The sequence below is a fragment of the Phalacrocorax aristotelis genome, chromosome 1 (assembly GCF_949628215.1).
Source record: "Phalacrocorax aristotelis chromosome 1, bGulAri2.1, whole genome shotgun sequence".
Lineage (NCBI taxonomy): Eukaryota > Metazoa > Chordata > Aves > Suliformes > Phalacrocoracidae > Phalacrocorax > Phalacrocorax aristotelis.
In genome coordinates, this window is record NC_134276.1 from 142,489,132 (window position 1) to 142,514,638 (window position 25,507).

Sequence of the window (25,507 nt, forward strand, 5' to 3'; positions counted from 1 at the left end):
CATCTCTCTAACACAATGTTCTTTGCTGGCAAAATAGGCAACTTGGAGAAATCTTCCAAAAGTTTCAAAGAGTAGCTTAGAGAAAAACCAGCAGAATCAGCTCCCTGGATCATGAATCAAAGTCCTGTTTTTAGAGGACTCTAAAGAATCTAAATGCTCTTGTAAGTGAATTGTACTGTGGCTCCCAAATGCTTTGGAGGCTTTGAAGATGAGACTCAGATTTCTGAGGAGCTTAAGTGCTTATGAAAATGCTGACGTGAAAGAAAAATGTCACAAGGAAGGAAGAGAAGATCATGGGAGGAAGTGGACAGTGGGACAGTACTGTTCTTGACATCGACTATGTGTAGCATTTCCACTTTCAATCTTCCTGCTTGTGGTTTTGGTTTCAGGTACCCTTAGCAGACCTTTCTCCCTTGATGGTATCCAAACAGGACACTCAATCAGAATAGCTTCTTCAGGTCAAATACTGCGGAAAGCTCTGAGCTAGATCAGGGTGAAATACCAGTGGAGCTAGTTTGAAAAGTTCATCAGATAAATTAAATGAGAAGCCAAAAGCATTTGTTTATTTAATAAATCAAAGATCCATCTTTATCAACTCTAATGTTTCCTACCCTTTGATACTGTTCCACACTACCGCTCTCTAGAGGATCTCGTCTTACCAAGATACAGAACACAAGTTTGATTATGTGAAGGCAGTGGGCCAAAAAGCTAGAGGTCTTATGCAAATTCAGATATGCATTAATTTGCAAAATGCTTCTGATATATAGATATATCTATCTATGTTTGTATATATGCATCCATTACCTCTCCCTCTCTTTTGAAAGATACTTCTCCTTTCCCAGCCTCTCCCTGAGCTGGCTCTTCCTTTACTCTTTGTTGTCCTTGATGATGATGACTGGCCAATTTGAAGTCCAGGGCCTTATCTCCCTAGAAGCATAGGTTTGTTGCTCTGGTCTAAACTGTGTATAAGCAATTCTAGCTCTTATGCTGATTGTCATCTTAGCTATTTATTTGTGCTGGTAAGGAGTAATTAAGAGCTGTGGAAACTGAGTTATTTCTAGATGCTTCCATCAGGGATTGTCTTTGGTAGATGTGATCACAGGACAGTTCTTTGTGATGAGGGTTACAGAGAATGGCTTAAGGACGTATATTCCCTTTGTGCTCAATAAATTTAAAAGTTTAAAAAATGGGTTTAGTTGGGGCTTAGAGTAGATGTTTGAGTGAAATGATTTTACATCATAAGTGTCTTTTTTCCTATATCTAGGGATAGGCCCTGGGTTGCAGGTCTCCAGCAGGTGTAAACTGTCATGCAGAGTGGCAACAATTAAAGCTCCTGAGGATCCACCCTCAGTTTTTCAAGACAGTCAACAGCCCCGTTTGACATGTAAAGCCTCCAAAACTGGAGCTAGAAGAGCTTTATTGAAAACCTGGCTACTTACTTTGGTGTTTATTTGGAACTTAATCTCTAGAAAATCTGATCCAAAATGCAGTCTCACATATGCTGCATTAGTGATGTTTACACATTCATCTGGGTAACTGGAGCCGCATTGAACAAGGGTTGCACAAGCAATGAAAGAAAGAAAAACCTCTGTGGCAGCTATTTCATTTGTGAGCTTTGAAAAAATTCTAATACATGAAGGAATTATTCTGCCAGATCTACCAAAGCTTGAGCTCATTGGAGTCAATCGAATTCTCTCTCCTAACTTTAGAAGACTTTTTAACCGCATTTTCTAAACTGGGTTAGTATAATAGGCTGATCATAAAGTGACTTTATTGGAAAGAAAGTTTACCAAGTAAATAACTCAGTAAATACAGTAAACATTTTCCAGGCAGCCATGTCCAATAGATTGCTTGGTATGGTGGATAATAAGCAATACTGCCTTTTAAGACTGCAGTAATACAAAGTGCTCCAAAAAGCCTGACCCTAGTAGGATTGAGGCCTGAGAAGAGAAAACGTTAATCCCACAGCACCAGGCCAAGATTTACTGGAAGGCATGGAGATAGAGATATAGTAGTCCTAGGACCCAGCTGCTCCCTTTCTTCAACTCCTTTTCTTCATGAATGCATATGAAAATGATTTTGAGGCAATTAATTGAAAACAATTAGGAGAAATTCCTCATAGTAAAACTTTTTAAAGAGTTTAAATTGTAATAACTTTTATTCCAGCATATGGATTTAGGGGTTGGTGGTAAGTAGAGCTGTCTCTTTACGGAAGTAGTAAATTACTAGCATTTGCTATCAAGAGCAGAAAAAAATGTTTACAAATCATTGCATTTGTTTCAGATTATTCATCAGAGCTGGAAGGCAATTGTTCAAGTTGCTTTGGATACTATAAACAGAACACTGGGAAGGCCGCATACTTTGTAGAAAAATTTTGGGGTTTGTACATGTACCGAGACTTTTTCCTTTAGTAAGCGTTCAGCTGATCTTCCAAAGAGGAGGATCTAGATTCCAGTGTTCTGTTTTGAAGGAACAAGTTTGAGTTGGCACTAATAGGGCAGCAAGGCCTGCTGACTCACAGAGGAAGGATCTCACAAAGTTGTCTTATTTATCTTTCCTTCTTATACTGTAGTAGGCAAGTCTTCACTTCTCTTCCTATGCACTCCCAAACTGCTCTGATGGGGTTATGAAAAGGTTCAAATCTGGAGTAAGAACTGAGAGCGCGGAGGATTTTGATACAGAAAATTTGAGGCAATAGTGCTTAACATTTCCTGGTAAATAAAGAAAAGAAGAGAAGGACTGTCTACACACTTGCATTGTGGTTCAAGACAGAAGACGACTGCCTGGTTTCCCTGGGTACTGCTGTAATTACCCTAGAGCTTTTTTTCTCTGTGAGAAAGAGCTACAATTTCTGTCCCATGAAGTGCAGGCAGCACACCAGCACAAAGAGCAACAGTAGGCTTAGCCGAGCAAGCTGCCGGAACTAGCCGGCGTTCCTGCATTAGTTACCGGCTGAGCTTCTCCAGCATTTCAGAGCTTCCTGGCCTTGCCTGCAAGAGTACTTGCAAAAGCAGCTGGGTTTTACCTTAGTGTATTGTGGCCAGTCCTGCAGGAATTAATTTCTGCAGGAGCTGTGCCAGCTTTTCTGAGGTTTTGAATGTTGTGGATCATTTAGCTTTGTTGTGTGTTTTCCCCCCTCCAAAAATAAAATGAAAGCAAAACACACACCAACTCAGTTGATGACATGTTGGCACATACTGTGAAATAAGTAACTGGTTGCAGAGACTCCATAAAAAAGGAAAACATCTATTTTTCAGGTGGCAAGTTGCTTTTATCCGAAGAAAAAAATGAAAATGCATATGATATACCTTTTATGAGCAAAACAGGAGAGTTGCAAGGTTGAACATGGGTCAGAGATCTTTTAGTGGCAGTGGTTTCTCAATGCTGAAACATATGTCTCTGTTAAACACAACAGCTTAAAAACTTTTATGCCAAAGAGAGGTGATGGAGGGTATGCAGGGACCCTGAAAACAGCCAGTAGCTAATGCTGCCTTTGTGGTTTTATATATTTGCCTATTAAAATGACAATACAGACATGGAACATTTAGATTTAAGAAGCCTTCTTTTCATTAAACAACATTAAACAAACTGACAAAGTAGGGGGTTATGACTCCAGTAATTGAAACATGCTGTTCTGTTCAAGACCAGAACTCTATAAAGACTCTTTTCACCCAGTAATGCCCTTTGTGTTTGCCTGCTACCCCTGCTAGAAATTACTGTAGGCCTGAAGTATGTCTTTCCAAGTGGAGTGGGAATGACAGGGTGCAACACCACACTTGGCAGATGGGGTCACAGCCTTTTTAGGACCTTAACATTCATTGTGCATTGGAAATCAATTTGCAGCTCAGAATACGGAGACATAGCTGGACTCCCCTCACCACTGTTTTTTTTTTTATGTTAACTTTAAACCTAGGATGCAGGAAAAATAATTAGATGGATTAATTTGGATTAACTCTAATGGGGTTTGGGTAGTTTTCATAAGCTTAATTTACAGTGTGTCTTTTCATGGATTCCTTGCTCTTCTAGATGTATATTCTGAATCTGTACATTATCTTGCATTTCTTTTTCCTTCTCTCTTCTAGATGTTGATGAGTGTCAGGATAACAATGGAGGGTGCCAGCAGATTTGTGTAAATACTATGGGCAGCTATGAATGTCAGTGCAAAGAGGGCTTTTTTCTGAGTGATAACCAGCATACCTGCATTCATCGCTCCATTGGTAAGTTTTCAGTGTGTAAATTGTGCTCTTTACAATAACTGTGTTAAATCAGAAATGCGGAAACTGTTTGGGGGGATTTTTTTTATCCCAAAATCATTTAACTGGTTGGTTGGAATTGGTTGATTCCTCTGCTACCCAAACTTGAAGCAAAGCCTTAAATAAGACAGGAGAAAAGTCTTTAGTTTGACATAGAAATTATACTTGGTTCAAACAGCAGGCTCTTTGGGCAGGCAGAGGCAGATTTTCAACTGGCAACTTTCTGCTTCTGAGTTTCCAAGACTTAAAAATTTTTCATCTGTTTATTGTATAATAGTTCACCTGTCTTCCACCCTGAGAGAGCATGGTATCTTAAATCAAAATGAACAGCTTGTTGCTTCTGGGAGTCATACAGGTTATGGCTTTTTGCCAGTCATGTAGCTCATTGCTTCATTGCAGACCGATGATGGCTGATACTATATTGACAGAGCATTTTTCTTTGGTTCAGTACCCTGTCTAGGGTGGATTAGAAAACTACTTCTCTGTTGCCTATGCACTAGCAGTAGAGATAAGGAATCCCTACAAAACTGTGGTCCTTGTCTGCTGCTGATTTTGACTAGAATAAGCAGCTCTGCCTTTTCTGTACATGTCAGACATGGAAGACAAGTTTGAGTGGAAAGGGAGAAAAGAAAACAGCATAGCTATAAATCTTTGCAAGTAAGTGGACTCTTTATGTGTTCATTCAGACTTCTGGTGACCCTGGCAGCAATGGGAATATATGCTAGCAAACTCATTTACCAATAGGCAATACAGAATGACAAAGTAGCAAGATGAGTCTGGTGATCAACAATGTAAGCATGCTGTAAATTTCAACAAGCCACACAAATGGTTCTGAACTATTTCAAGCCGCTAAAATTAACCAGAAAATCCTACTTGAATGTACAGTATGAATTTAGTCACTCTGTTAACAGAAAAGCAAAGTGTTGTAGTATAGCATCTCAGAAATGTAGATCTATTTCTGGCACTGTGTGTCTGCTTACACAGAATTGTAAAGACAAGTAGTAATTTTGATTTTCAGAAATGTGAATCTCCAGAGTATATTCACAGGTTCATTTTTTAGCATGATTGTTAAGTTTTAAGCAATGGATGTATTTTGATTATGACAAGAATATACAATTAAGCTCCATCAACCAGTGCATTTTAAAGGTTGTTATCTAATAGGTTTTTAGTCATTCCTTTCAACATAGATTGTTCAAATTTCTGTCTGGCGTAAAGTAACCCTGACAGAAAGATATCCAACAGAGCAAGGAATAGTAGCTGGAGGCTTAATGAAAACCACTTGCAGAGTACTGTGATACAATCATTATTTCAATTTGCACATTATAAAAATTCCCAGCTGTAATAAAAGGGAATTTAGTTATCTGAGATAGAAACTAATGAAATAAATGAAAAATGAGACTCTAAAGGCAAAAGTTTCTTCTAAGGAATAGATTTATTGAGGGGAAAAGGGTAAGTTTTTATGGCAAAGAGGTTTCCTAGTTTGCCAGAAGGACTGGGGGAGTGGATTTTGCAGGTTGACTGTTGTATGCACATAATAAATATGCATGGGAATAATATATTTGTGTTAACTTGTTTACAAAGAAAATTATATATAAGACAGGGATGTTTAATTTGAAGAACACCTTAGAATTATTTGAGGTCTAAAAAAACCAAGCAACCCACCAAATAGGCTGATGGTGATTGCAAAATGTTTTATGACCAAATGGTTTGTAGCTTTTCAAAAATAGAGTGCCAGTTTACAATAATAGCAAACATTACACTGCAGTGCCATGGTCCCCACAGATAAATATATCAGGTGGGTATGGTGGAGGAAGGAAATGAAATGAAATTATCTGTATCAGTTGTCAGAGGTTATTGAACTGCAAATAGTAAACATGCATGGTAAGAAAATAAATTACTTTTTAAATATCTGTGTTTACTCTCTTTTATCTGTCTCACTTGTAAGAGCCACTACAGAAGCCATTGGAAGGCAAAATTATGCATCAATATATTTAGCCTGAATTGTGCCTAGGGCTAGATTTTATCTATACCTCTGTTGGTAAACAAGTCTGAAGTGGACAATGGCACACCACACAGCTAGCACTGCAATCCAAACACTAAGGCGCTGACTTGCTAAAGCCCTTTAGCAAGCTTGTTGACTTTGAGCATATAAGATCCATTAATTGCAGCGGGATTACTTTTCTGTCTCTGAAATATGCATGTGCAGTCACACAATCTCTGTGTCCTTGACATTACCTAAAGTCTGTTTGAGGACTCAGCTAGTCAGAAACGATCAACCACAAGGTTCTTCATGCAGCTCACTACCACCTTTTCCTTCCTGTTTTCAAATGGCTTGGGAAAAAGGGAGAAGCATTGTAAGGTGCTTAGGACGTACTTGGACTTGGGATGAGTTCGTAATGGAGCGAGCAGTGTCAAGCCCAGCTCACCTGCTTCAGCCATCAGCAAGGCTGGTGCTGATCACGTGCTTAGAGCTCATCAGCACCTTGATGGTAGTTTCAGAGTTGAAAGAGGGCATTGGATATTCTCTTGGGGGTTGAGCAGAGGAAGGAATATGTCCCTTTTTGCACTAACCAGCCAAGGAAAAGGTGTCTTCTGGTATGCAGCACACTCCTTAAAATTGTTAGCGGCTGTGTGAATTTTCTCAGCTTCCAGAGATGTGCTGTGCCTGTCCCAGTGTTTTAGCGGTGTATTGTATCACCGTGCTCCTACCCACAAGCTGTGGTTAAAAGCCACACAGGAGTTCATGGTAGGGGCTTTTAATATCAACCTTGTGTCCCAAATGACATGTTTGCTTGCCACCTAAAAGTGTCCTTATTATTTCCTGTGGACAAAAAAGGATTAATGATCCACAGAGAAATATGCATTTATTCCCAATGGGAGACTAGGCTGACATTAAAGTCAGGGCAAATCCTGGTTACCCAGTATTTGCTTCATTTCACTGCCTTCTTTATAGGCCTTTTGATTTTTCCTGTTTAGTCTCAGAATCTTTTGGGAGAATACTATGCCCAGTACAACTTACCTCATTTATTTTTGCATAAAACTTAATTTCCCTTTGCTGAGTCAGATTTCAGTACTAGTTTACTCACAATAATGATGGCAACAAGGGGGAAAGAGAATTGGAGGAAGAATGGATTGTAAAAGATACGGAGAACTTAATTGTTTATCTTAGTCCATCTTAATTGCAGTAGTAGCTGTGAACACTGTGAATTATACCAGACACAGGTTTGTGTTTGTTTCCTCACTACTTAAGAAGAAACCAGAATAAAACAGCTGTTACTGTATCATCTCCAGCTCCAGAGGGAGCATGTGTTTAATAAATGTGAGATTAGTATCATACACTACAGCTGTGACTGAGCCAGGTGAGTGGGTTACAGCATGTTTTCCCTTAATTAGATGATAAGCCAAAAGCCCCAATTCAGCAAAGCCTCTGGGCATATCCTTAAAGTCCTAGTGACATCAAAGTTGGTTAAAAATCTGAATCAGGCATAAAAAGCATCAAAATAGACAGAGTTTAGTGATATGGCTGTATCTCCACTGAAGTTCAGAATGATCAGAATGCAGGGTATGGTATGTCCCATTTGCATTACAACTGTAAAAGGTATTGTGATCAGGAGCCTTGACTACAAACTGCCTTGACAACTAAAATCCACAGCTGAAGCATTATAGAATATTGCTGTTCCACCTCCAGAGGGCAAGTCTCCTAAAGCACAAAGGGTATTTGCTTACAAGCCAGACACTTGAGGATTTCTGAGGAAGTCGTCTCAGAAAGACTTCTGTCATTTTAGATTCCATCCCCTGAATGTCTACCTAAAACTACCTAAAGCATAGTTATATTAACAGTCTTATATCTGCTAATCATTCACTGACAATGTTTTTATACAGCTAGTGCCAAGTGAACTAAAAAGGCAGGTGCAATTAAGAGTGGTAATTATAAGTGGAGACAAGAAGAGGTAGAGAAGTACCAGGCTATAGAAGGCTGGGAATTATGATGGTCTGGTCAAACAGTGGAAAAGCTTTTTATATGGTTGTCACCATCTTTTTCAAGCCTGTTAAAAAACCATTTGGCAAGGAAATGTTTTTTCACTTCTTCTTATCCCATTAGCCTTATGTTCTTAGCAGAGTTAGTGAGTTTGACATAAAGTCAAGCTACCACAACTTAGCAAATTAGTGTGCTACAGATTCTTGAAACCAGCTTGTCTCCTTCTGCACTGAAGGTGTAACAGTTTAGTCCCAGAGGAAAAAGAAACATGCTAAACCAAGTTGTTTTGCATTTGTCATGGGCTAAGTGGGCGTATGAAATGGCTTACCATGCTTGTGCTGATACATAGTGACTTGTTAAACTTGATTATATGTTTAAACCCTTGTTTATTTTGCAGTAGTACCGTAGGAGTCCTTTGGTCAGCTGACATCAAACTACTGAGTTTCTTCTTGCTGTAACGATTTTAAAACCACCTTTGTTCAATTTTCACATTCCTACTTTCCGGGATATATTTTTATTCCTTACTTGTTTTCTTAGTCCAGTGCAGTTTTATAGTGGTAGAATAATGTGTTAGGACTCCCCAGGAAGACGCATGATCCCCAGTCAGTTCAGGAAAGGTTACAGATTGGGGTTCTGGACTTTGTTCCCATCTCTGGTCCTGATGCCTCGTGGGACTCTGGGCAAGAAGGTTTTTGTGACTCAGAATTTCTGCAAAGCACTTTAGAGGACAGAGGTTCTTTTTCTACAGAAAGCACAATAATTTATTCATATCTAGATTAAGGTGGAGGGGTGACTTTAAATAATTAAGTGTTACCAGCACCGTTCCAGACTTTATGAAGTACAACGTTTCTCATCTCAACTGTGAAAGCTCTTTCATGATGATGTAACTGGTTAAATTACTTCAATACCTGAATATACTTCGCCATAGCTACCCCAAGTACAGGCATCCTGTTCACTGCAGCAGAACAGTCATATTTGTCTTTTTAAATTGGAATCATAATATGATTGTAAAGCAGAGGAATATATGTAACGTACATTTTAAGGAAATCAGCTCATGTGCTTTTAGATAACATCATAAGAAAACTTTTCAGGCAGCATAAGTTTTATCCAGGCAAACCTACTGCAGTCTCAGAAGCTTTTTTCCTAAAACTGCACACAGTATGACCTAAGTGTCATAGAAACCTGTCTGTTTATATATTCCCATGATACATTTTTAATAAATAGTTCAATTGATTATCTTTTACAGTATATAGGGTACAGAATGTATCCAGGAAGAAAAGGCTTAATGAACTACTTTAAATCTCATTGTGACCTGTTAGAAGTGTGTAACCCTTTAAAACTGTGTATAACCCACAAAAATTGCTGTACTTTGGTTTCAGGGATTCTTATTTGCTCCAGCAGCCTGTGTGAAGGGCACCTCACATTTGCTTTGTCCAGTCCTCTGGGATGGAAGCAGTTTGTAGTTAGTCTGGAGGGAAAATGCAACAGGTGAAAACACCTGGTATAAGTAAAAAATAATCTGTTAGGCCTGATCTCCCTTCTCTTATAGATCAGTGATTTACCATGATTAGGACTAGTAAAGTTGCACTGGTGTAAAACTGGTTCAAGTGAAATCTGACTTAAGTTCAGCTGTGAGGGGAAGAGTAATTATATATTCGTAAAACCAATATTAGGTGAAAGTTTAGGACTAGATGTGAGAGCAAGTAGTCTCACAGAATCACAGAACAGCTGAGGTTGGAAGGGATCTCAACAGATCATCTGGTCCAAGCTTCTGTGGGAAAGGGAGCCTAGATGAGATTATGGAGTGCCCTTTCTAGTCGCATCTTGAAAACTGCCAGCAATGGGGACTCTACCATGTCCCTGGGGAGGATGTTCCAGTGAATGATTGTTCTCATTGTAAGAAATTTCTTTCTTATGTCAAGATAAAACCTCTCCTGGTGCAACTTGTACCCATTCTCCTTTGTCTTCTCCATGTGGCTCCTTGTAAAAAGAAAGCCTCCATCCTCTTCTAGCTGCCCTTTAAGTACTATGCAAATAAAACTAAGTCTATCCAAATAAAACTGTAAAAGCAGGGGTTTAAGTATCAACATTGTCAGTAGTTTTTTGCTGGTTTTTTTCCCCTCAGCTTTTCACATTAAGGCCTTCAATAAATGTCAGCCTAAATGGTGACGGCTTAGGATGTCATAGAACTGGAGGCAAAGGTATGTCATATTTGGCTTACAAAAATTTTAAAGTCACCTGAAACCTGAGGTTCCAATCTTCCTTTTATAGGTAAGAAAGCTGAGGTGTAAATATTACAGTATTGTCTAAAGCTCTTGTGACTGTCTGAACTGCAGGATAGATTCACTTGACTAGAGTAGGTGCAGTCCTGTTCCTCAGAGCAGTCCAGGTGACAACCAGGATGTGAGGAAATGACATAGCTTATAAAATCAAGCTAGAGTTTGGTATATACCAAGTTGCAGAGTTAAATACAGCCAAGTAGAGTTGGTTGCACCCTCGCTGAGTTCCTAGGGACCAATTCGGAACCATATCATACTTATACTCAACAAAATACGATGAAGTCTTTACATATTCTACCTCGGTTTAATAGCTCACTTGACTTCTGAAGGAAAAATACAGTGCTTCAAAATTTTCTGGGACTTTGAATTAAGTTTAATTCAGAAAGAAAACCAAATTTTGTTGAGTAATCAATACCCTGAGCTGCTTTGCTTCAGCTGAGATTGAATGCACTAGTAAACGAACTGGTTCGCAGGATTCAATGGTGGTGAGTTCATTGAAACTCAAAGGAGAAATCTCCCAATGCTCAGGAACAATAGCAGATTGCTAGATTTTGCCAGAATCTGGGATTGAATTCTAAGAGTGTTGTGCAGAAGCTGTTCTGTAACAGGTCCCGGATTTAAGTATACTGATCAGAACAAACAAAAGTATTTTAAAAATAAAAAAGAAAGAAAATAATACTAAAAAAATTAAAGCCTAGATGTACTAGAAAACATCAGCTGGTAAGTAATCTAGAAGTCACATGTATAACTTGCATATGGTGCTTGCACAGTAGTAAAAGTAGATGCACAGCTGAACGTGACAAAGTAATAAACTAGGACATACAGATAATTTCTCGATGAGCCAGAATATGAAATAGTTTAATGGTATGGTAGTTGTTTCTGCATGGCTCTATTGCCAATGCCTTTTGGTATGGAAAGGATGAAACTAAAGGGGAAAAGCAGTGTGTAAGAAATAATGAAGCTGGAGATGCAAAGAAGTGTGTCTTGGAAAGAGCAGCTGTTTGAAACACCCTAGAGCAGCATGACAGCCAGCCAGCTTGCCAGGGCGAGCAGGGAATTTGTAAGTCAGATCAAAAATCTCTCCACACCTGTGTGACAGAAAATGCAGCAAACAGTCTGTAGCTCAGCAACTGACTGACTGGCAGTGCTGACAAGATGGGAGAGCTATACGCACGAATGGGAAAACACACTGGAAAGTAGTACATTAAAAAAATTAAAGAGAGAAAATATGCAAAGGGGGCTTTCACACTCAATCATTCAATAGCATTGGAAGTGAACCAATGTTCTGTTCATACTGTCTGGTCTGGATATAGCAGGATTATACTAAATAAAAGAACTGACATGTTTTTTAAAGGCCTCTAGCATCCAGTTGACTGAAACATCAGGTGAGAAAGATCTGGGAAGAATATTAAGCCAGAGCGTACTGGAAAAAAGCTTGCATTCACACATGCACACAACAAATGGACTCTGTTTTAAGTATACCAAATGTTGTATTTGTAATGGTGTGTCTCTCTCATGCCATCAGGGATACAATGATGAATTCAGGGCCTGCTCTGACTGCTGTGTAAAGATACTCAGCATCTTTCATGCCTACTGTAGTCGCTGTGGTTCTCTCCATGTATATCTCATATTTTTCACTATGCAGAGGAATCAGCCACCCACCATGTTGCAGGCACTGTTCCTCTTTTCTGGTCTTCGTGACAAATCTCAGAGATGTGGTCCAGCAGAAACTCTCTAGAGGCCAATTCCGCAATGGCCATAAACCAGTAGGAATTCAAGATATGAATGCCAAATACCTTCATACATAGTGTTACCCTCCTCTATATGTATGCATACTATGCATTTAATGAGTTCTATTAATTATTCAGTTCCGTGTAATTATGTTTGGGCTTGGTCTGAGCTATTCTGAAATAATAGGAAGGTGCTTGTATTTAATCGCTGTGTATATTTTTCAAGCCTAAGAATACTTGCATGCTCTGTTAAGCTTCATATCTTAGAAGTATCTGGGTCATAAAATTATTGGGTTTGTTACTGTTCTTGATGGTATTTTGATTATTTTGTACTTAAGCACTAGTCAAGAACGGGTCAGATTGTGCGAGACCTTGTACAAACTGGGAAAATTTAAAGCCTATCCAAACAAGGCAAACATAGGGCAGAGGACAGCGCAAAACACATAGTCCCTGTGAATGCTTTCATGGCAGAAACATTGAAGTAGCACTATGAGATATTTCTAAGAGGGGCCACAAAAGAAGAAGGGAGTGAGACAAGGCTATGTCAGGTAAACTGAAAGTAAGAGGAGGGAGAGAGACAGCCGGCCAAGTGGGAATGAGGTGAAGCAGAGGAGAATAGATTGAAGAAGAAAAGGGCACAAGGCAAAATCTATACTACTTCTCTGTCTCCTTAATTCCCTGGCTCACTAATGCCATTTCTTTTCAGTATCCTCTCCCTCATAGTTTTCTTTCCATGTAGGTAACTCCTCTCCCATATAAACCACAGTACAGTCATAGTATAATCCACCTGCGGCAACGTCTTTGAAAACTAATGTTTTTCTCAGTGGAATGGGTCACGTGCTGAGATTGCAAAGCCAACCTGCAAGCAGGCGCAAGCGATCAGGATGATACCCTTGCAAGGGTTCAACTCCTTTGCTTCTCCCAGAGGTCAAGAAATGCAGAAAAAGAGGCATTAAGTATAACAGGGAGACAAGCATCATGTGGTGTTGGAATTACTCTCTGAACTATGTTCACCGTTGATAAGAGCACCAAGCTTGTGCCATGATTCAGTTTATCTGCTTTTTGTGCATGATGTATAGTATGATCGAACACTCAAAAGGCTCTGCCTGGCTTACTAGTGCTGAGAATCTGCAAATAATCTTTCTTCTCTTGTTCCAACATAAAGCATTCACCTTTGAGTAAAAGCAGCAACAGCACTTTTGTCCCTCTCTGATATGGAGCACCTCCTTTAAAAGTTCTTCTCTGTGTTTATAGCTGACTAAATCACTGCACACACAATGTAAGCCAATAGTATCCAGTATGGTGTGCTGCAAGCATTGTGTTTGTTACATTGGTGATTTACCAGAGTTGGCAGGTTTTCTCCCTACAGTTAACATGGGCTGAGGATAATATAATAGCTGCTATCTTCAATCCATATCAAACAGCAAAGTACTAGACAGGCCAAAACTAAGAGCCTCCTTACTCAAACATTAATTTTTGACAGAAATTTGCATGATCAGTGTTGGCATTTCAGCATTTAGTGTAATGAGAATTGGTTATTCAAACTGACATTTGTTTGGAATGTTACAAATGCCAAGATGGGTAAGCAGCAATGTGAATTGTTCTTATGCCATGCATTTCTCGTTCTGCCTGCGTCAGAAGTAAACTCGTAGTTACTTGCTTTTCTAATCACTAATTCACTAGGGGATGTCACAGGAGTCTATAAAAACTACCTCAGGACTCTAAACCCCCCTTAAAATAGGAGCTATTACACCATGTGCTGTAAGTTATAGATATGGGAAGCAGAAAAGTTAAATAATTTGCCTAGAGTTACACTGGAAGGCTGTAGAAATCGCAAGAGCTTTCCAGAAAACCTGTGAAGGAATCATCTGACAGAGCATGCAGTTTAGCTGATGCTATGTTGATTTTATCAAATTTCTTTTGTAAAACTGAGGATCTGGTTCTGTGTATGCTCCTACTAGGAACAGGATGCAGATACCCTTAGCCCCATTCTTTTGGTCTGTTATTTAATTCCCTTCTTTCATCCTTGGTGCACTTTAACATCAGTGATAGATGAATTACATGTACATGTTAGAGATCAAAGTATAGCACAGGGAGCCAGGTGGATAACAGTGCATTTTGCAAATCCTGTCCTTCCCCGCCTTTCCTCCCTACACTTTTTGTTCTGTTTGTTCTCTATTGGCTCACTGTTGTAAATAGAACAATTTCTGATGGTGCCAGGCAGCTTGACTTCTTACTGAAATTCAGGATGGCTGATGACTCTTTGCGCTGTGCCCTTGTACTGGGAAGGCAGACAAATCGACGCTGGGAATGTGTATGTTCTGAAAAGTGAGGTACAATACAACTGCCTGAACAGGTCAATCAAATGTTGTCAACATTATTTTTGAAAGAAGGGTATTTTTCCGCTAAACCAAATTTTGTTCTCTGAATTAGCTGCTTTTCCTGGAATAATAATAATTATATTTTTTTTTTAAATCATAGAAAAAAACAAACATCAAAACTCTGAAACATTTAGACCTGGATATATTGTCCTTGGCACTATATGGTAGTGGTGGTTAGGCAGCTGTGTCTGCCTCCATAGGTGGCTGTTGTATTGCACTGTAGCATGAATGTCCATGAAGCCCCCTTATTGAGAGGATAGACTGGGTGCTTAGTACCAAGAAACAGCTCAAACATGAAGCCTGATTTGCTGGGTGAAGGAGCATATTCCAGGTAATGTTTCTGAATCACCTGTTTCCTTTCACAGGTGAAATAATTCAGTGTTGGGTGAGCTTTCCAGGAAAAGGACAAACAAAACAAAAAAGGGTCCTGCCAGCTCTGCCGAAGGGCAGCATTCAAGCTGTGCTTGAGGTGAGACTGGCCTACCCTGCCCTGCAGGGTAGAGCTTCGTGTCTGCATGCCCTCCTCTGGTACTGTGTTTCTGCTCCTCACCTCTCCAGACAAAATGCTGTCAGAAGTCCCTCTAAGTTTCCCAGGAAAAAACTATCATTTGTCTTGTGCTTCCTTAATGGACATTTAATTACTCTGCTCTAATTGGAGTCTGAAAAACATATAATTTTAAAAAAGCCTGTAATAAGCTGTTTTAAAGCAGGATTTGGTGAGCAATACTTTTCTAGCCTAATCTGTGTCTCTCTCTTGAATCCTGAAGAGTATGTTTACCTGGAGATTTATTTTGAAGGGGCTTTCTATGTAGATCTCAACATGACTTTTTAGCATTTGGCTAAGTTACCATTTGTCTTCAGCTGGCATTAGTTGAAAATACCTTGTGCTGTTCAATCTTCCAAGAATTCACAGAAAGAGATAGTGAGCTGTCATTCTTCTGCTATCTCTCAGAGAAGCTGACCACTTATTGGCCAAAAGAACTCTGAATTAATCTGGAGGATTACCTGTCAGGAACTCACTGAAATGCTCCATGAAACAGCCCCACGGTAGAGTAAAATCCCAGAAAAAACAATAAAATCAAAGAACACCGGTGGTAACTCTCAGTGGTTAGATCCTTTAAAAGTAGAGCCTTGGTGAGAGCAGGAAAGCCCCTTTGTGGTTTTTAAGCTGTTCTCATTAGTTTCATGCAAGAGGGACATTAGGTGGCTAAAGGAATTTTCCTGTTGTCCAGACTGTGGATAGGTTTTTTTAAGCCAGCTCTGAGGCTTTCTTGACCTAGTGTAAATGGTGCCACTTCTGAGTGTCCATCAAATTCAATTCTTGCTATTAGCTATCAAGTGCCCAAACCCAGAATGTCAATATATCTCCAAGCACTCAAAGTTTATTTGTGTGTCATTTGGTTAAATACTTTATGGGGTTGTTTTGTTTCTTTGTTTCCTCTAAAAACACCTGTTAAGGCCTCATTTGCTCTTAGTGTTTATTATGACTCACTTCAGGGAGATACTTCTGTGCTGAGCTGTACTAAGTTGAGCTATCTGAAAAGCAACATTGTGGTTAGAAGTGTGGCTGTGTTGAATGACATCCCATTTTTCCTGTTCCATATTTATGCTCTCCTTGGACTTTCACAGTATATTTACTTGCAGAAACAGGATTTTCTTTTCTTGCTTTCCAATATGACCTTATATAGGAAAAACACTGCCATTTTTTTCTGCTACCCTTGACCACCAAGAAATGCTGCCCAAATTCAAATCCATATTCAGTGTTTACCTGATGCTCTTCATCAAAGTACAGAAATCAGAGCTGCTTATCAAGAAGAATTCTATTTATCCATGTTCACCCTAGCACAGCAATATTGACTGCACTCTATTTACTGCCTCACAGTCTTGTTGACCTCTTGCAAACAGCTCATAGCTTCCAAAGGATTTTCTTCACCCTTCTTTTCTTAGATCGTTAAAGCCAGAGATGGCTGCAAATCAGATATTCTGCTAGCAGATGTCATGCTTATTTCAATGTGCAGCTCTACCAATGTATCTTCGTCTTCATTCATGCTATCCTTTCACCTCCTTGCTCTTTTTAAAAAACAGAATACCAGTTAGGTGTATACATGGAGACTAGGATGATATGATATGATATAGCTTTGCTAGACCATGAAATCTGTGGAGGCTAAAGACTGCTCCAGTCACAGCTGTAGTGTTCTCTCTGAAGTGGAGATGAGATGCAAGTCTGATCAAACTGGTTCAGAGGTCCACAAACTCCCAGCAGTTTCAGTAGGATTTGAATCGGCATCACAAGACTGTGAACATCTGCCAACAACAGAGATTGAATGAGAAGGCAATGCAAATTATGATTATTTCTTTGGGTTACACCATTGCACGTATAAAGTAAGTTGTGAATAACTGTAAATATTTCACTTTCTTTGGAAGACCTTAGCAAACCATTTCACTAATCTATAGGACAGAAGTGTCTCTAGGGCCTATGCAGAAGTTTGAGAATGAGGGTAAAAAGTTCCAGAAAGAAACCAATCAGTGATAAATAGATTAAAGGTAGTTCAGTACTGAAGAATATGCTTGCAGGGCACTTACATAGTCTAGTAATCCCAAACACTACTAATGATTGTTATTGCAATAGGAAGTCGGTACACACTGTAGCAGAGCAGTAAATGGGTGCTGAGACAGTCACTTGGGCGCAGAAGAAAGCATGCTAGTTTTAAGGTGAGGAAACTATTCTGCAATGATAAATGAGCCTCAATGCACAGAAAAAGAGCAATGATGTGAGAGCAACAGAGTGGTTTGTGTACACACCGGATGTTTCTCACCCTGAATGTGCCAGCAGAGCATATAGACTTCTGAGAGAAGCAGGTTCTTGCACTTCCACACCACTACTGTCCTATAAACATTTCAATCATTTCTGAAGTACAACTTGCAGATTAGGCTTCCACTCATTGTGTTGGTGATAGCATTTGGTCTTAAATGGCTAATAACATAGGACTGCTATTTCAGGTGCCTCCACATGAAATCTGATGCTGAGTGCCCCAGAAAAAAATTAACCATTTGTGACAGGAATGGAATCGAATTTGCTGCTGTGTGGAAAATGTGTTTGCCTACATGCCCACTGCACATCTGTGTTTGGTGCTGGTTGTAGCATTTGAGCAGAGAAGTAGAGGGATTATGTTCGTGAATGTAAATAGTAATGTGAATGGGATTGTAAAAGAAGAAATTATAATTGTGCTTTTGGTGGTCCTTTTGGTAATATTCTTGCTCAGATAAAAGATTTTGTTGCCTGAGGTTACTGGAGGATGTTTTTTTGAATGCCTTAATCACGCCATCTGAGCAAACCTTGATAGCAAGTAACTTCTATCAAATGACAATATATTCATCATGTCCATTCCACACCCATCTTTCCCCAGCACCTCTCACTTTTCCCCTGACCTAGACCGTGCAATGTCACCTTCCAGACTGTGAATCACTCATCTCTCTCCCTCATGCCACCACCAAATATTATCATCACGCTCACTTGAACCCTGACATTTGATTTGTGTAATCTAGGACTGCTGTGTGTCTTAGGCTGACACTTTATTCAGATTCATTCTCTGAGGAAAACTCAGGGAAAACAGGGCAACATATTCCAATTTCACAGAATGGCACAGCGTCTTCCCATAAAAGCAAACCCAGTAAAAAGTTTGGAAGCTTTTTCATAGCTAAATGGCCCTTTCGTTTTGCAGCTATGCTGGACTCTTACAATACTTAGAAAACAATATGTAATACCACCGATATATGTGTATTTAAAATTTATATATACAAATACATATGCATTTGTAAATATATTTTCCTAAGCTGCCCTTGAATGAGGCTGCTGTGACCCCGCTCCTTGCCTGCTATACCCAAGGGAGGCAGCATTGATTTTGTTCTCTGGGTTTTGTAGGTTTTTCTGAAAGCAAGGGAGAGGCTTGTGCCTACACTGCATTTTACTTTAATGTATGGTCAGGCTTTCAGGCCTTTGTTGTTGGGACTATTCATGTGCTTAAGTGTTTTGCTGGATTGGAGCCACAGAGCAGTTAATGAATGAGTGCACATACCAGGGTATAGCATTCTATTTCTTCTTTCCAGACAGTTTGCATTTTCAGTATTTGTGTAGGATATAGGGTGAGCAGCAGCCTGTTTTCTTTATTTATGAAATTGTATGTAAAAATGTCTTCTCAGTAGTTCATATTTCTGTATTGCCTTCTGATAGGTTAATTATCTTCCCCTTTTCTTCCCATCCAAACTCCATTCCCTAAAGAAGAACTGCATGTGGTGGCCATTGTTGCCATACTTTTTTCTCTTCTGTGAATGTGGCAATGTATTAATGTATTTTCCTTGTGGTATGTCCCAGACAATATTAGAAACAGAATTTAGCTGCCAAATAATTAGAGTGCTAGTGGCAACAGGTATTCCATGCAGGCTGACAGAAGCTCCTCTGAAAGCATTTGGCTAATTCTGTGCTTCCAGTTTGGAGTATGGGAGAGCGGTTGCGCACCTCTCTGGCGAATTGCTTCTTTGGAATGAAATTTCTACACTGGTGTTTGAATTTGGAAAACACATGTTTGTACACAACTTATTAGGCAGCAGATGAGTTGTCATTTTGCTAAATTATTTGTGATCTTCTATATTGATGCTTTTCCTTTATTAGCAAATTCACCAGGCAAACTGAGTATCTCCACTCTTCCACTGGCATTGCTTTGTGAGGCATGTGCTGTCAGTGACCAGCCCGTTCATGTCACAGCTATCTTGGGTCCTGGTTTCCACTTTTTATTAATATTTGGTGGCTTTCTCGAGTAAGGTCATGGCCCAACAGAGCCAATAGAGTCAGAGTTACACCTTGCAGGAAGCAGTGCTGCTGACTGCATCTTACCTTGCATGTTGACATTATTTTGTGGCCTGCTAAGCCGTTTTCTGTCCTGCATCATGATGATGTCTCCAATGCTTGGTTGCATTAATTTGGAATTCCCATGTGGACTCGTAGGCCAGCAGTAATTTTAAGGCACCAGTATGTGTTATTTTCTCACAGTGCTGCTTCTGAGGTAGTTACCTATTTTTTAATAGAGCGCCTTTCATCCTGAAGTATCCCAGGGTGCTTTACAGATGTAATCCTAGGAAATACCATACCTCTGGATAGGGGTGCTTGAAGACATGGACAGTATGAGATGTACATGCAGGATGCTCTGGGTTTTACTGGAAGCAAACTGTAATACTCCCTGTAGCGATGAACACTAGAATCACGTGAACAGAAGGAGGAGATAAGGATTGTTCTCCCTTCACCATTTCCCTGAAGAACAACTGGAACTCATCAAGAGACCAATTGTATGAGGTTTAACAAAGCCAAGTGCTGGGTCCTGCACTTGGGTCACAACAAGCCCATGCAACACTACAGCCTTGGGGAAGAGTGGCTGGAAAGCTGCCCGGTGGAGAAGGACCTGGGGGTGCTGGTCAACAACTGGCTGAACATGAGCCAGCAGTGTGCCCAGGTGGCCAAGAAGGCTAACAGCATCCTGGCTTGTGTCAGCAATAGTGTGGCCAGCAGGAGTAGGGCCATGATCGTGCCCCTGTACTCAATGCTGGTGAGGCCACACCTTGAATATTGTGTTCAGTTTTGGGCACCTCACTACAAGAGGGACATTGAGTTGCTGGACTGTGTCCAAAGACGGGCAACGAAGCTGGGGAAGGGTCTGGAGAGCAGGTCTTATGAGGAGAGGTTGAGGGAACTGGGGGTGTTTTTTCTGGAGGAGAGGAGGCTGAGGGGAGACCTTATCACTCTCTACAACTACCTGAAAGGACATTGGGTGTTGGTGCCTTCTCCCAAGTTACTAGTGATAGAATGAGAGGAAATGCCTCCAAGCTGCATCAGGGGAGGTTTAGATTGGATATTAGGAAAAATTTTTTCATTGAAAGCATGGTGAGGCATTGGAACACGCTGCCCAGAGAGTCACCGTCCCTGGAGGTATTTAAAAGATGTGCAGACGTGGAACTTCAGGGCATGGTTTAGGAGGCATGGTAGTGTTGGGTTGACAGTTAGACTCGATGATCCTAGAGGTCTTTTCCAACCTTAATGATTCTATGATTCTAAGTAAGGGCATAGAGACAGGTGGAGGCAAAATATTGATGTTATATAGAGTGGATATGCTAACAAGCAACTAGGGTCAAACAGTGAACAACAGATGGACTCATTCCTTGAAGAATGCAAGCTCCATCATAGAGAGGACTAAGGAAAGAGGGGTTTCTAGAGAAAGCAAAGTTGCAAGTGGTAGCTACTCTGTAGGTAAAGAGAGGGAAACTGGAGTGGTAACTTGCAAGGAATATTATGACAGAAGAAAGCTGGCAACGCGGTAGCTCTTGGTCAACATTACATTAAGTTGGGAGTTGGACATGATGATCCTTATGGGTCCCTTCCAACTCAAGATATTTATGATTCTATGACTAAGGGAGTTAGCAAGAAAACCAACACAAAGAGGGAGGACACCTCAGGAGGATGTAACTAGATTGGCATCAAAGAATGACAGAAGAAAACAGGATGAGTGATGTTAAAGGGATGGGGGGGAGAAGAAGAATTCCAGATCCTTGCTTCAAAGTCTCCCTTGCATCATCTTCCCTTTCTCTACATAAGAGGAGGCAAGTAGTTCAGCCACCTCTGTGGGTTAGCATACCCTTTTTCCCATACCTAGGGACTCAGAACAGAAGTCCCACTGAGATGGAGAAATGAAAAGACAGGTTCTGGGCAGGATACATCATACTTATTTGGGCAGTTGGACAACAGACTCTCTATTGTGCCAGAAGATACTTTAAAGAAAGTGCATGCAGTTTTTGTATTGCCAGGGACCTGCAAGATGCATCAGATTACTGTGGTGAGCTCTCTTACCTTCACTGTGATACAGAAGGGCGTTAGGAGAAATCTCTTGGAATCCCTTCTAACCCTGTTGTGTTCATCAGTTTCTATATAGCAATACAACCTGTCTTTTATTTGCTGAGAGAGGAGCAGGATAAGTAGTTCAAAATTATTCTTTTAAATTGGTGTAAACAGCCTTAGTAAAAAGTAGTTAGTGGTACCTGTGTTGTAATATATACAGTACAGTGCTGTGGGTTTGTTTATCTACTGAAAAGTAGGTAGGAAGTGTGAAAGAAACCATATTTGAGCACAGTAAAATATATCTGTATGTGTAGACAGTCAGTGTATTGTTACATGGTGATTCATAAAGTTGTATATCCCTTCACACAGCAATTTCATTTTAAGAATCCTAGAGCCTTCCATAGATGTATTGATATTAAGCATGTAAAGAATAACTGCTGATGTTTTGAGGTAGAGAGGAGTTATCCTCTCACACAGTGTAGGCACAAGAAAATATTTGTACAGTCATTAAACTCTCTGCATTGGATTAGGCATTTGCTAAACTAATTCTCACTCCTTACAATGTTAGCAACAGGCCTCAATTGACAGTATCATTATGGCCAACACGAATCTCAGGCTAACACTGCTGTTGCTCTTTTGGTTTGAGTCTCTGATTACAAGTAAACGGATTCACTCTGAGATGCTAGGAGGGAAAAGGACTTATTCCTGCTTTCAAACTCTATGGAAAGCATAAGTCATGCTGCCTTCAACTCTTCCTGCTAGATGAATACAGTGACTGTGTGTAGCACCCTCCTGTGGTGCCTTGTGGCTTTTACTACTAGTTTCATTTTCTTTGCTCCCTCTTTACCAAAATTAGTGTCTTGATACTGACTCACAAGCTGTAGCCAAGACTGAGGACAGAAAGGTGTACTGTAATGAGCAATTCATGTGATAGTGTAAGCTTTCCTCATGGGTCTTATTCTTATTCCTGGATACTACCACATCTTTTCCCAATTCTGCCTGCAATCAGATGTTGAAACATTTAATTGCTTTAATCTTCTGGTTTCTGAATGTATTTAGTGTAATGTTAAGAAGGTATTTGAAAGAAGGAGAAACATTATGAAAAGGTTCGTGTAGTGTGAATAAATAACCTTCCTCACACCTCTCAAAATTCCTCATTCTTATTTGGTGGTAGCATCCCTTTTACTCCATTTCTTACCCCTTGCCTGAGCAAGAAATTGACAGTCATGCTGAAATTAGTTTAAAGACTTCATGTGGGAACATTCTTCCGAATTATCTCTTTCTACAGTTTACTTCAAGAGTTGAACCAGTGTTTCCAGGGTGTAGATCAAGCAGCATTAGTCTGCTGTGATGCTATTCCATTCCATATATGCTACTGTATCCTAATCACGTTAATAGAAAAACACTGCAATAATAATCTGCATCATCAACAGCACACTGCTTGTTTGTACTCTTATCTTTTCCACAGGAGGCATGTACAGAATCTCATAATTCATTTCCCCTTCTTCCGTTCAGCTCCAGGAATGATGTGTCTCTGTCATAAGCCAACTTTACCTTTCTCAGGGAGAATTACACCTTGACGAAGAAGTGAGTTTTTAGCTGGGACATTCACAGTAGGAATTTTTAAATTCCTTTGAAGGTGGTGGGAAACTGAGTGTAGAAGTCATTTAAGATAAGAAACAAGAATTTGATCACATTTTGGTGGCAAGCCAGTGTAGAAAATGGAAGGAACATCTGATGGGCCTAATCTAGGTAATGCACTGAAGTTTTTTATAGTATAGCACTAGCATTTCCTACGCACTAGATGTTTTGAGCCTGGGTGTATCACCTTGCTGTGGTCCCACTGAAAGAGAATAACATCATGAACTAATGAAACCAGGCTTAGTGTCCAGTCTCCTTTTTAGCCAGAAGGTACAGAAAGTGCTAATCGTGAACTTTGCTGTGTTAGGGTTTACTTGGGAAGGAATGAAAGAGGCTTCTTCAGCTGGGGAGAGAACTTACCAGTTAACATTCAACCAAAAGAGATTGCAGGGTGTCCACAAGCTGGTCAAACTACTCTCCTGTGTCAAACTGCCTCATTTGCTGTGCTTCAACTTCAGTCACACTTTTTCATGGTGATACTTTTAGATTAATGACTGGACTGCAATAGTGATAGAACAAACTGCTTCCGTTACAAAGAACTACTCAGCAATGCCTTTCTAAAACAAAGGTTTAATTTTCAGGTTATGCTTTATAGTTGTGTGTTGAAGCCTCTGGTTCCTTCAGGTACAGAATGACTCTTTGGGGTTTTTTGGGTTTGTTTTTTTTTTTTTGTCTGTTACCCCCATAATAAAAACAGACACTATTCCATATGAGTTTGAATAACAGACATACCAAAATTAGGTTGAACCAATAAGTTTCAGACTCTTGCTATCTGTTAAAGAATGTTGCTCCTTTTGTGTGATATTAAATTGCTGTTACATGTCACTGTAGAAACAAGAATGGTTAGGTGAGTGGTGGGAGAAAGGCTGACAGAAAAGCACTAATTAAATACTGTTTTGCAGAGCCCTCATTGAAATTCATAGCTTGGTACCTTTGGGGACTTGAAAGTAGGGGAGATGGAAAGATTTCAATTAAAAAGGTATTTGTATGGTTCTTTGTGAAGCCAATCATTGCCTATTTAATATAAAGCATGTAAGTATCTGTCTAATACGCTTTACAAACATCAAACATGGTGCCTTGAAACAATGAGTGTTTGAATAGGTCTCAGAGCAAGATATTCAAAATAAAATCAAAATCCCATAGACCTAAAATTTTATTCAGATCAAGGCTCTGTTCTGGGCTGGTTTGTGGTTTGGTTTTTTTTTTAGCACAAATGCAGTCTTAAGTAATTTCTGCATTGATTGAGTGATTAGAAAATTTAAAAGGAAAAATGTACTTGCAAAAAGGAATACAGTTGCTTAATAACCAATTCAGTTATTTGTGTTTAGCTACAGTTGTAGTTGCCATTTACAATTTTTTAATGTACACAATGATCCTTTTATTCTTACAAAGCTTTATTTCTTTTTTTAATTCCAGGGACTTCTGTAGCATGACAACTCATTGAATTGTTGTCTGAGCAGCCTCAGTCAACAAATAACAGGAATAGAGCAATATATGGCTAGAAAAGACCACCAGGGCCAACAACTGAAGTCAGTTGCAAGAGATACATAGTTCAAAAAGGTTCAGAGAACGTCTGTTCCAGATGCAACAAAATACCACGAGCCACAAAATGCTTGTCAGCAAAACAAACTCAAAATTTGTAGTAGAACCCCAAAAGCCACAACTATAACGTGCCACAGTAAGAAAAAGAAAAAATCCAGCCCCTTGCCAGTTCCCTAGATCCTTGAAGTCATGGGGAACTTAAATGAAATTCCGAGATAACCCTAGTGTTCTGTGTCCAGAACGATCGCTGTAGAACTGACCTACAGTAAGAATTCTTCTTGTTCCTAAATCTCATGGTGAGAATATGACAAGAGTGTACCAATAAACAAATGCTGGCAGGTGGTTTGAATAGCTATTGTAACAGCAATAAAACCTAACCAGTCTAAGCACTATTCTTCATATTTCCAGATCATGAGCTCTGTCTCAGCTATCCAAGCAAAACCAGTTTTGTAGCATGTTTTGAAGAATCCCTAGAACCAAGTTAGTGCAGATAGTGGGATTCAGGGCAAAGTGGCTGAGCAGAGTGGAGCCAAGGCAATTCTGCAGAGAGCTGCAGTCATTTGGATCTCATTAGATCTCATGCAACACTTGAAACTGTATCTTGAAACCACAAGGTTTTGACCCTATGAATCTCTAGAGCATTTGCCTGAAATGAACAGTATTTCTTGGCAGGAGCACAAATGGCAGCATGTTAGGTCAGTGCCCTTTCAAGGGAAAATTACTCATTAATTTAATCTTCTTTGCTTTATCTGGGTTTGTGTGGGGCATCTATGATGACACTTGAACCCTTAACTGCTGCATCCTTGGAAGCAACAGTGATTA

The 25,507-nt window shown here is 39.8% G+C and overlaps 1 protein-coding gene across 5 annotated transcripts in view; it reads left to right on the plus strand.

The window, feature by feature from the left end:
- The window catches only part of SCUBE1 (signal peptide, CUB domain and EGF like domain containing 1), a 218,770-nt gene that overhangs the window by 50,404 nt on the left and 142,859 nt on the right, over window positions 1-25,507 (plus strand). For all 5 annotated transcript variants that reach the window (XM_075112945.1, XM_075112937.1, XM_075112954.1 and 2 more), the window contains exon 4: window positions 4,083-4,217. In XM_075112945.1, the coding sequence (XP_074969046.1) occupies window positions 4,083-4,217 (135 nt within the window). The remainder of the gene's footprint in view (window positions 1-4,082; window positions 4,218-25,507) is intronic.